This window comes from Peromyscus maniculatus, chromosome 5 (assembly GCF_049852395.1).
Source record: "Peromyscus maniculatus bairdii isolate BWxNUB_F1_BW_parent chromosome 5, HU_Pman_BW_mat_3.1, whole genome shotgun sequence".
Classification (NCBI taxonomy): domain Eukaryota; kingdom Metazoa; phylum Chordata; class Mammalia; order Rodentia; family Cricetidae; genus Peromyscus; species Peromyscus maniculatus.
The window spans coordinates 81912218-81924636 of NC_134856.1; the positions used below are offsets into that span (position 1 = coordinate 81912218).

Genomic DNA, 12419 nt, shown 5'->3' on the forward strand with positions numbered 1-12419 from the left:
GAACATTTGAGTTAGGAATCCTGTATTCCCACTTGTCTCTCCCATCAAGAGGATGTAGGATTGGTCATGCAAATTACTTCCTCATAATCACCAGAAGCTGCTGGTCTGGCTGTCCTCGAGCTGTCAATAAAAGCCACTTATCTAAGTTCTGCATCAGCAGTAGTTTCTATAAGACTTACAATTGGGGCAGTAGAGATGGCTCAATGGTTAAGAGCACTGGCTGCTCTTCTACAGGACCTGGATTCAATTCTCATCACTCACATAGCAGTTCACAGCTGTCAGTAACTCCAGTTCCAGGAGATCCTAACCCCTCTTCTGACCTCCACAGGCAACAATCAGGAACGTGGTACACAGACGTAAAAGCAGGCAAAACACCCATAGACATAAAATTTAAAAATAATAATTACAAAGACAAAATAATTTCATTTTCCTACTCCACAAAGCATTGCATGGAAGGACTGCTATGCTTCACACATTTTGCTTTGGTTTTTGTAGCGCTAAAGATTGACTCCAGGGCTATGTGCACTTTAGGCAATCTGCAAAAACCCTTGGGTTTTGTTTTTTGTTTGTTTGTATTGTTTTGCTTTTTTTTTTTTTTTTTTTTGAGACAGGTTCTCATGTAGCACAGGCTGACCTAAAAATCACTATGTAGTCAAAACTGGCCTTGAACTCTTGACCCTCCCTCTTGATCTTCATTTCGCTGGAATCGCTGCCTTGCACCACTATGCCCAGGTCTGTTTATTACATTTTAAAAGATTTGACTGGTTCTCTCAATCTTCAAAAGCATTCAACCTTATGAAATACTAAACCATGAATCCTACAGAAAAATTTAAATTATAAAAGTTTACATATAGCACACCATTATATGATTTTCACTGTGAACAACTTGGTAAACTATAGCTAACTCATAATGATGAGAATCAAGTCCTATGGGTATCCTGAAAGAGATCCAGTTACCATCTCTCCCATCCCAGAGGATTACATATTCACTTAATACATCTGATCATTATGCCTTTTCTTTACATTCTATTTTTAACCAGTTTTAATACCTGCACCTGGTTCCTCCAAAAGTTAAAAGTAAAATCTTTAAAAATGTGTTAAATAAAGTTTCGTATCCGCATTGGAATCATGATTTTTATACTCTGAAAATGACTAATAAACAGGTGACATTAATATTATTGTTTCAAGCTCACAGCTCAATTGCCAGTTTTGAACCCAGACACCAGTCAGTTGTCCAGGGGAAAGTTCCCATTATGAGTGGGATAAAAACTCACACATTCATTTGATTATCCCTAGACTTTCTGATGTCTCATCAGCTGCCTTTCTAACCTCAATTCCGCACCACAATCATTCAAAGGCTAGGTTTCTTTTTTCCTTTTTCTTTTTTTGGTCCTAATTGTTTTTAAGAACTACAAAATATATATATAAAGTTATATTTGCTCATGTTCCTAGATTGAAACATTCAACAATGTGGCATATTTAACTTGAACCCTTATGTGTTTTGCTTGTTTTACATTTTCTTTTTCCAGTGAAGCAAAGCTAAATTGTTAGTTGTAGATTTTTCTTTTTCTTTTTTTTCTTTGTGGAGCCGAGGATCGAACCCAGGGCCTTGCGCATGCTAGGCAAGCACTCTACCACTGAGCTAAATTCCCAATCTCAGTTGTAGATTTCTTAAAGGAAAAATGTTCCTGAGAGCAATAAAATCCTGACTATCATTATAAACCTAGTGCATATTCTTCTGCATTCATGACTTTAACTCAATAGTACACATACTTGTCCATAAATATGGCATTCTAAGATCTCATATAATACTATCACTTGCTATGCACACTTTTATTTTTTTAAGATTTCATTTTTTTTTATCTTATGTATATGACTGTTTTGTCTGTATGTATGTACGGTGTTGTATCCAAGTCTGACACCACAGAGTCCCGCAGAGGTCAACAGGTCGCTCAGAACTAGAGTTATAGCTGGCTATAAGCTGCCATGTAGGTCCTAGGAACCAAACCTGGGTTGTCTGGAAATGCAGCCAGTGCTTTTGACTGCTGAGCCATCTCTCCAGTCCCTATGCACACTTTAACAACTTGATTTGGAGGAGGAACACTGAGATGAATCCAAGTTGCATTGTCTTTTAGCTGTATTTCCCAATTACAAGTTCACCACGGTGCTTTTGAAGTCTTGATTATTACTTCTCTCTGTTTTTGAGACAAGGCCTTTTTCAGCCCAAGATGGAGCCCAGATTGCAGTCCTCACACCTGAGTCTCCTGAGTGCTAGGATTATATGCATGTTGATTCATATTCATTCTCTCTTTGGCATATGGGGGTGTTCCTCATTTGATAGCTTTTTAATTATACTAGTGAATGATTTATTTTGAATTTTCCTTCAATGGACCAGGCTTCACTATCTCCTCGACTAAGAGTTATCCATCCATGAGTGTTCCTACTGCCCATCTCTACTTATTTCTTCCTGGAGAACCTAATTACTTAAATAGACATTAGCTTTTTATTGTAAAATGATGTCAGACTTCCAGAAATGTAAGATCAGCAAGAATGCTCACATACTGTTCAGAGTGTCCCCTTTTCACCCCATCGGCTTTATCGTGGTTCCCCAAGCCCTACTCTATGCATGTCTACTTATTTATCTTTACATTGTGTAATGAATTCTTTTCCCATGCCATTTTAGAACACACTGCAATCACTAAGTCCCGTTACCCCTAAATATGAATATTTATTCCCTAAAAAGCTGTTAAAACATTCTTTTATAAAAGAGTAAAGTGATCGCAATCAGGAGGCTTACAGAAATCGAACATCATTGCCTACTTTCTAGGTTGTATTGAAGCATGCCTACTGCCCTAACAGTCTTTTATAGTAAAAGAAAAATCAGAACTTTTTCCTTATCTAGAGTCCAGTCCAAAGCATCCACTGTAGTTAGGTGTCACATTTCATTGATTTCCTATAACCTCCAACAGTTAGTTCCTCTCTCTGTGGTACTTACTGTTCATGACTTGGATATTTTTAAAGAGTAGATAGAGAGTTGGTTTCTGGCTCTTTTTGTCATGTTCCCATCATCCTTTTCCATTTCTTTAGTTTCTGGCATAGCAAGCTACTGTGGGTCATTTTACTTTCCCAACTTCAGTCCTAGGTTTCTCTAAGAAGTTTGAGTTTAGTGGCGAATAGTTTTTGGAAGCAAGCATAATGGCATGAAGTATGTTCCCTGCTACCATGAAGAATGTCACTGGTTCTATACCTTCTCAGTACACAGGAGTATGGAAAACAGAGAGAGAGAGAGAGAGAGAGAGAGAGAGAGAGAGAGAGAGAGAGAGAGAGAGAGAGAGAGAGAGAGAACGAACTCTGATTTCAAGACTTGTCTATTTATTTATTGTATGAGTTTATGTGCAATGTGTGTGTAGGGGTGCCCAAAGGCCAGAAGCCATATAGCATGAGATCTCCTGGAGCTGAAGTTACAGGTGGTTATAAACCACCTGATATAGATGCTGGAAATTGAACCCAGGACTTCTATATTAGCAGCAAACATTTTTGCCCACTGAGCCATCTCTCCAGTTCCCACTGTTCTGATTTTAAAGTTTGTGTTTCTCCAAAATTCATGTCAAACCTTAATCCCAACCACAGTGATATTGGGAGGTATGACATTTGGAAAGTTAAATCATGAGGGGCTAGCTATACCTTCATAAATAGAGTTAACAGCTGCAGAAAGGACATCAGAGAACCCTCCAGCTCTTCATCTCCCCTGCCTCCTTAGCAACAAGGGGCTACCTTGAAGCAGACACTCTGTGTACCTTGTTCTTGGGTTTCCTCTGAAAAATCAATCTCTCTTGTTTCTAAGTTATTCAGTCTGGGAAGGGGACACATGACATGAGAGCAGAAAGAGAAGCTCCTTGAGAAGAACGGGAGCACAAGGAGAGGGGAGAAGACACTGGGGAAACAAAGAGCCAAGTGTGACAACACACATGCATGGAGAGGTCATGATGAACCCCATCTCTTTAGATATGAGAAGTACCTGCTTTCCATGAGCGATCCCCAGAAGTCACATAAAAACTCAAGGCCCACATCAAGGTAGAGTGGGAATAGGAAGAAACCTGGGGCTTGCTGGTCAGCCAGCCTAGCCTAATTGACAAGTTCCAGCCAATGACAGACTCTGTCTCAAATGAAGTGAATGATGTTCTCTCTCTCTCAATCTCTCTTTTATTTCTTGTTTTTTTTTTTTTCCAGACAGGGTTTCTCTGTGTAACAGTCCTAGCTGTTATGGAACTCACTTTGTGGACTAGGTTGGCCTCAAACTCACAGAGATCTACCTGCCTCTGCCTCCCAAAATAGCATTCTTAATAAAGATACCCAAGGTTGTCCTCTGGACTACACATGCACACGGACATGTGTGCATGTGCACCTATATACATGTGCACCTGCAAACATACACATAATGAATAAATATTAACAAACAGAAATAAATTATCCAGTTATAGTAATACATTGTCTATCCATCTATATTATTTAAATGTGAGCTCATACACTAATTAAGATCCAGGTCAAATGTATCAGTGGATTATGGTGGTATATTTGTACTGAAATGTGATTTTAATTGTATGTTAATAAATAAAGTTGCTCGGGGGTCAGAGCCATTAGAGCCATAGAAAGAGCGTGGCGGTGGTGGCGCACGCCTTTAATCCCATAGATCTCTGTGTTCAGGGATACAGCCAGCATTGGAGACATACGCCTTTAAGACCTGGAGGGCGGTACTTACAGGCAGTGACGAGGCAGTCATGTGTTTGGGTTTACAACCAATGAGAAGGCAGAACAGAAAGACTATTTAAAGACATACACACAGGAAGTAGCTCTCTTTGGGAGAGGTAGGAGCACCGCAGGAGGTAAAATTTTAGCTCTGAGCTCTGACCTCTTGGCTTTCTCTTTTACATTGGTTCTGTGTTTCTTATTTTAATAAGACGGTTGGTTACATCTACAGTGGATGGATGGCTCCGTACCCATAAGTACATACATAGCACAAAGTGGGTGGGTAATCAAAAAGAGGACATAAAGTTGGGAGAGGAGATGAGTGGGTCTGAGAGTTAGGGGGAGAAGTAGATATGAATATGATCAAAATGCACTGTATGTAGATATGAAATTCTCAAAGAGTTCATAGAAATATTTTATTTTAAAAATCCTGGCCATGGGGCTGGAGAGATGGCTCAAGCAGTTAAGAGCACTGCCTACTCTCTCCTAAGGTCCTGAGTTCAATTCCCAGCAACCATATGGTGGCTCACAACCATATGTAATGAGATCTGGTGCCTCTTCTGGCCTGCAGACAGAACATTGTATACATAATAAATAAATCCTAAAAAAAAAAAAATCCTGGCCACACGTTGCTTCCCATTGAAGCATTTCTAGATGCTCCCAGTTAACTGTTCCCTCTGTTTTAAAATCCTGGCCATCTCCCTCCTACCTTAAGTCATCCTTCTCCCTGGTTTATAAACCCTCTGATGGCAGAAATTAAATAAATACCTTTGTCCCACAGAGCCCAAGTTAACAGCCTGAGTATGACAGAATCACACTGAGCTGAAGGGGATTTTCATATATAAGAGTAATATATATGGCATCTGGAGTAAACAAGACAAAAATTCCCATCTCCACATCTGTTGGCACGGTAATCTAAGGAAATAGCATCACTTTTAGACATCTCCATGTCTTCTCATGTATCCTTGAAATTGTATCTCTTTAATCGAAATAAACAAAGTACTTTTGAGTAGTACTTCAGTCTCACTTGAAAGAAATAACTTTATGACATTTAAATATCCTTGAATAAATGAATACAGACTTTCTACTTTAATTCCTCTTCATCTGGGAACCTCAGAGCTAATATTTGGCTTGATTCCATCTTTCAGGATCTAACAGAAGCAAGTTGAGCACCAAATTTGTACTCTTGATATTTCTTTTGTAAGGAAAAGGGGAAGAGAGCGAACTATGCTTGCCTGTTAAGCAATGATATAAGCTGTTTCTACAAACAGTAAGTGATCACCCACAGACAGTGAGGTACCCCAAGGCACACTCATCACACTCAGAGGCAGGCACTTAAGCCTAGAGGCTCATTCTTGTGTGACAGTGTGAGGCTGCCCCATGTTGGTGCGGTTTGCTCTTACCGTAAGTGTCGCTGTGTTCTCATCATCGGACCACTGCATGGACGAGGAGAGAAAGAACACATTCAATTTGAATACCATGCTGGGATAGCAAAGGCAGTATGCTACCTAAAAATGACACACAGGAGATCTCTCTCTCTGAACATGCTATATGAGGAGACGGCTTAGTAAAAGCATTTGCTACTCAAGCATGAAGGCCTGAGTTCTAATCTTCAATACCCACGTAAAAAGCCAGAAGTGGCTGGCCATGCCTGGAACCCTAGTGATAGAGTGGGGTTGAGGGTAACCCTGGGGCTTGCGGGCCAGTGTTAGCCTAGCTGAAAAGCAGTGGGCTCCAAGTTCAGCAAGAGAACGTCCCAAGGAAATACAATGGAGACTGACATAGCAGGACACTGGATGTCCTTCACTGGCCTCTGCAATGCACACATATGGGGCATATACATAGTATGCACAAACATACATACCACACACATACACCACGTATATGTATCTATGACATATCTATGTCAAAGTAAGACTTTCATGTAATAAAACGTAAGGTAAGATCTGTCAAAAGCATTTCAGAGATTGTCTAAATGAGAACAGATACTAAATAGACTGTTCTCTACTGACCTGTGTTTCTTCTGCCTCATTGTCACTGTCTGGTTGGGAACATGTTGGCGGATCTTCCCTAAGAAAACAAAAAGCAAAATTTAACTGAGAAAAATACTTTGGTGCCATGAAGTCATAATTTCAAATGTACTGAATTTATAAATAAGTAAATTAGTAAGTAAGTAAATAAATAAATAAATAAGATAAATGCAAAACAGATAGCTTTAGGTTTGGAGAGTAATATAAACAAATGTTCACCTCTTGAGACAGAAGCTAATAAAAATGTGGAATTAAAATAAATAAAAGCCAGGAGGTTGTAGTGCACACCTTTAATCCCAGCACTCAGGAGGCAGAGGCAGGTAGATCTCTGTGTTAGAGGCCAGCCTGATCTACAGAGCGAGATCCAGGACAGCCAGGGCTACACAGAGAAACTCTGTCTCAAAAAACCATAGATAGATGGATGGATGGATGAATGTATGAATGGATGGATGGATGGATAAATAAATAAAATGTGGAATTAATGGGAGTATACTGCCAGTAAGAGATGGCAGAATGAAAATGTTCTGCCTGCTCAGAAATCACTCAAACCAGGAAGGAAAAAAACCAAACTCCATCTCTATTAACACTGTAAGAATCATGTACAACTTTGATCCCAATATTTGAGGAAGTGGTAGTAAGACAGGGAAGACAGGATGAGGGCAGATACAGGGGAAATGGGAAGAGCTATCCACACAGCTAACGGAACAGCACTGGGCGCAAAACCAAGACTTCTTGTTTGTACAAGGAAAACTGAGCATGTGCAATGGCGTCAAGATTACTCCGGATCTACACAAGGAAGAAAGTAAAAGGCGGGATGGAGAGAGAAAAGGAGGCAGGTAGGCAGGCCCACAAACTTCTCACATATTTCTCTGCATGGTTATTCTGCCTTTCCACCCATCACATTCCAGAATATATTTCCCCATCCCTCTAATTTAGACTAGCTTCCAGACCCATTCTGACCCACACAATTTATCCAAAGCAATAGCACCTGATTCTGCACTAGGCTAACAGCAGTCCTCACAGCCTCTCCTCACACCGCTCTGTAAAGAAGCTAATGCTAGTCTTACTGAGGATGAGGAGGTCCACATGGAAAAGGAGACCCAAGTGACAGCTTTAACTGTCAGACCTGTGAGGTAGTCCATCTTATGATGACCCACCTCAGCCTGGTCACCAAATGACTACAGCATGTGACTTTAGCAAGACCGACAGAAGACTTGCGAGGGTTAAGGATGAAGAAGATCAATTTTTCCATATGAACCAGTTAACAAGAGCACTGCCCACAGTTGGTTGGACATTAGCAGATATCATGAGATTCCCGACTCAGAAACAAAGGGCTCTGTTACTCACAGGACAGCACAAAGCATCTCTGAATTAGTTCCCTCTTGACCCTCCAGTCTTACAGGGTCAGCACAGAGTGGCCCGAGTGTCCTCTTAAGGAATCTCATCTTTTACAAAGAAATCCAAGTATACCTGCTCCATGCATAACCCAGGGAGATATCTAACCTGCTTTTATTCTGGAGGGAGACACCCTCTCTCCTCCTCAGGCTGCCTGCTATGTATAAACACTCCTGGAAAGATGGTCAAGAACAAAAGTTGGCCGTGATTCTGCTTGCAAGATATGCAGCAATGTGAGAGACGCTGCCAGCAATCAGTGACAAACAAAATGGGCCCTGGTTTAAGCTGCTAAGTTTGAGGTGCTGTGTTATGCTGCAATAGATAAGGGATCAAGATGATTATTATGCAATATGAAATATAGAACATAAAATCCCATACCATTTACCTAGAAAAAAAAAAGCAAAAACCAGAATGACATGGGACTTTTAGATCAAAAGATAGCAAAAAGGAAAAAGACAGAAACATAGGATAACTTCGGGACCTGGATCAAAATCCAACAGTCCCTTCTGCCTCTTCAAAATGGCTTTTTATAACAATGCCAAGGGACGAAGCAAAAGACCTCCGCCTTGCTAGATCACAGCAAACCGCACAGCCAAGTGTAGACCCTTCCAAACACCTGGTAACCAAGCCCATGGTCAGATCATCCCCTTATGCAGCCCTGCTGGGTAAAGCAAGCTCAGATTCTCAAACCTTGAATAAGTTCTCACTAAGAGGCCTCTGTGGGTCTCTACAGGTACTACATTCTTGTTTCTCTTAGTTTACCATTTTATTGAAACAAGCTCTAGAATGCAAACAGAAAAAGCTTTTGAATATATATATATATATATATATATATATATATATATGAAAACATTTTTATTCCTCTCTCTCATACTCATGTTGGTGAGTGGAGTAGTTGGCTTAATATGAACTTCTAGGCAGAAAATTGCTCAAATTCAAACTTTGAAGGCACAATTCACTGTCTTTCAATATGCTCTAAGGTCCCATGTACTATATTCTACAGTTCCAGCTTTGTGAGCTGTCACCTGTGCTGGGAAGGGCATCTGGTGATACAGCTGTGAGTCATTTCTGCTCCTGGAAGTAACCCCTCCCCCACATTCTTCTAAGTGGCTCCAATATAACAAATTAGTTCACCAAATTGGACTCAGGTCTGTCCCCAGTCCCCTATGTGGGGTGAGTAGACACCTGCTTACATCTCCCCATGAATGGTGTTATAGAACACCCTCAACATTCCACATGGTGCTTGCCAATACCTGATACTCATGCACACATCTGACGGATGAAAAGTCAATACAGAAGGCTCTTTGATGTCCACAGCATGGAAATGTATAAAATGTCTTCTAACATTAGGGGTCAATAATACTGTGAGTTATTATATATACTACACTTGGGAGTAGCAGTTTCCTTTTCAGTGTACAAGATTCAACTCAGAACTTAAATCTACCATGTTAGGCAGAACCCTAATACTTAGCGTGCGGTCTTTTTTCTTTTTTTTTAAATTATTTCCTTATCCTTTAATTACACCACACTGAGACTCTACTTTAATGATTTTCATGTTATTAAAAGGTTATCAATGGTCAGGGAGTGGTGTATCATGCCTGTAATCCCAGCACTCAGGCAGATCTCTGAGTTTGAGGCCAGCCTTGTCTACAGAGCAAGCTCCAGGACAGCCAGAGCTACACAGAGAAACCCTGTCTTCAAACACAAACAAAAAAAGAAAGAAAGAGGGGGCTGGAGAGATAGCTCAGCAGTTAAGAGTACTGGCTGCTCTTCCAAAGGACCTGGGTTCAATTCCCAGCACCCACATGGCAGCTCATAATTGTCTGTAACTCTAGTTCCAGAGAATCTGGCAACCTCACACAGACAAAACAATGGACATAAAATAGGAATAAATAAATAATTTAAAAAAAATTTTTTTTTAAAGAAAGAAAAAAACAAAAAAAGAAAAGGGGTAATCAATGCCAGAAATACAATCCAGAAAGCTACACTAAAAATCCAGCAGGCAATATCAAGGCCAACTTGCACACACACAGTAAAGTTCAGGCCAGTGTGGGATATGACAAAACTGTTTCAAAAACACAAACAAGGGGGCTGAGGAGGTGGGTCAGGAGCAAAAGCACTTGCTGTGCAGACACGAGGACCTGAACATCAATCTCAAGGACGTGCTTAATTGTTTCTTTATTTACTTTGAGATAGGCTTTCACTGTGTAGTACAGGTTGGCCTGGAAATTGCTGTGTAGACCAGGCTGGCCTTGAGTTCACAGAGGTCCATCTGCCTCTGCCTCCTGAGTGAAGAGGATGGTACGCCTAGGCTAATCTATTCACCCATGCAAAAATGTTGACTTAATCGGTACACCATTTCTTTATGATTATAAAGAATTGTTTTCTGATATACTTTACCTTCCTGAAACCACCAGAGTCCCATCGTCGAGTAAATAGTCTTTCACATTCTGAGGAAGTGGGAGAATGACACTGGAAAAAAAACAAAATATACCAAAAAAGGGCATCATTTAAAAGGACTAGCACAGAGGAGAGATGTAGACAGATTTTTGGGAGGGGAAGGGGCATCAGCTCAAAAAAAAAACCCAGAGACTTATTATTAATTATGAAATCTTGGGTTATAGCTTAGGCTTGATTCTAACTAGCTCAGTATAATATGAATACACACTTCAGTTTACCACAGTAATTACCACAGTAGTTCTTACAGTGAAATAAGAAAAAATACCAGCCAAATCCAGAGAACCAGATAAAAATCACAACTGATCAGAATGCTGAGAATGAGTGACTATGGAATGCTCACCTCTAAACGGGACATCTATATCAACCTCACACCTGAGGCTCAGGGAACATTGCTAAAGAGTCAGAGGATGGGGAGGAGCACTGTGGAATGCTGTTTTCTGGACATGATGTGGCACTGCACTCATGAACTCCCAGCAGCTATGGTTACCAACAAAAGATCAGACAAACAAAATCCCAGCATGAAGTGGGGTGGGGAGCTCACAAGGCCCACTCCCAGCTGAGAGCGATTGACAATCGATGGTTGCTGTGGGGAAAAGGGTCATTTTCTTAGGTGATGTGGATACTGGAAGACTGCCCAAACTCCAGTGGGTGGCCTTACCCCCAGGCACACACAGGCATCACTAATTGAACTGAGATATTTAAAAAAAAAAAAAAAAAAATACAGGATAGGAAGTTGGGAGGTAGAGTGTGTTACTTAAACCTGGGAGTAGAAGGGGGAAATGGCATGAATAGGATCAAAATACATCATATACATATATGAAGTTCTCAAGGGATAAATAAAAATTATTTTTAAAAATAAATGTGCATAATCAGCTCTGAAGCAAAAGTAATAAAACACTAAATAATAATTCTAAGACAATAGTCAGAAGGTGTATTTTCAGCACTAAAGCAGACAATGGCTGCCATATGCCTTCACTTGATTTGTCTGGATTGTGGAAGGGCTGTCTTGTTAGGTGCTAATGACATCACCAAGTTAAATAGAGGGCATGGTTTCAAAAAGAATGCATGCTTTTAGTCTGGACAGGTAGGAAGGCTTAGTGGGTAAAGGTACCTGCCATCAAGTCTGATAACTTGAGGTTCAATCCCCAGGACTCACACGGTGGAAGGAGAAAACAGACTCCTGTAACCTCCACATGCCCAACACACACACACACACACAAATTAAATAAATAAATGAATAAATAAACATTTTAAAGGTGGGTTTAGGTAACACAGCTTAGTCATGGACTGCTTAGTGATGCCATAAAAATCCCACTTATTGGCTTATTTCCACTATCATCTTCGTATACGTGGCATACATTTTAAGTGAATTAAAATATTAAATCCAAAAGGTAACAAGCAACATTTTTGTGTGTGTTTACTATGTATTAGAAAGAGCAGCAGCACTTTAAGTATTTTATTTTATGTAACACTCATGACAATCCTACTACTTCCTGCGTTTTCCAAATGAGGTTCAGGGAGATGAAGTAATTTGCTGAAGATGCTAAAATAGAACCAGAATTCAAACTCAGACAGATGGTTCTGACTCTCTAGAGTCTGACTGTTAATCACTGTATGCTTATTCTGCTTAAGGCGAAGGTACACTATGTCAGAGGTTATAACAGACAGTTACACACACACCAAAGGACAGTTCTTAAGAAAATTCAGGTTAGCCGGGCAGTGGTGGCGCACGCCTTTAATCCCAGCACTCGGGAGGCAGAGCCAGGCGGATCTCTGTGAATTCGAGGC

At 40.4% G+C, this 12419-nt stretch overlaps 1 protein-coding gene across 2 annotated transcripts in view; it reads right to left on the reverse strand.

Annotated features, from left to right (window-relative positions):
* Cdc123 (cell division cycle 123) overlaps positions 1–12419 on the reverse strand; it is a 49119-nt gene that overhangs the window by 34410 nt on the left and 2290 nt on the right. For both annotated transcript variants that reach the window (XM_042278121.2, XM_076572764.1), the window contains exons 2-4: positions 10572–10643; positions 6759–6816; positions 6150–6182 (exon numbers count right to left, since the gene is read on the reverse strand). In XM_042278121.2, the coding sequence (XP_042134055.1) occupies positions 6150–6182; positions 6759–6816; positions 10572–10643 (163 nt within the window). The remainder of the gene's footprint in view (positions 1–6149; positions 6183–6758; positions 6817–10571; positions 10644–12419) is intronic.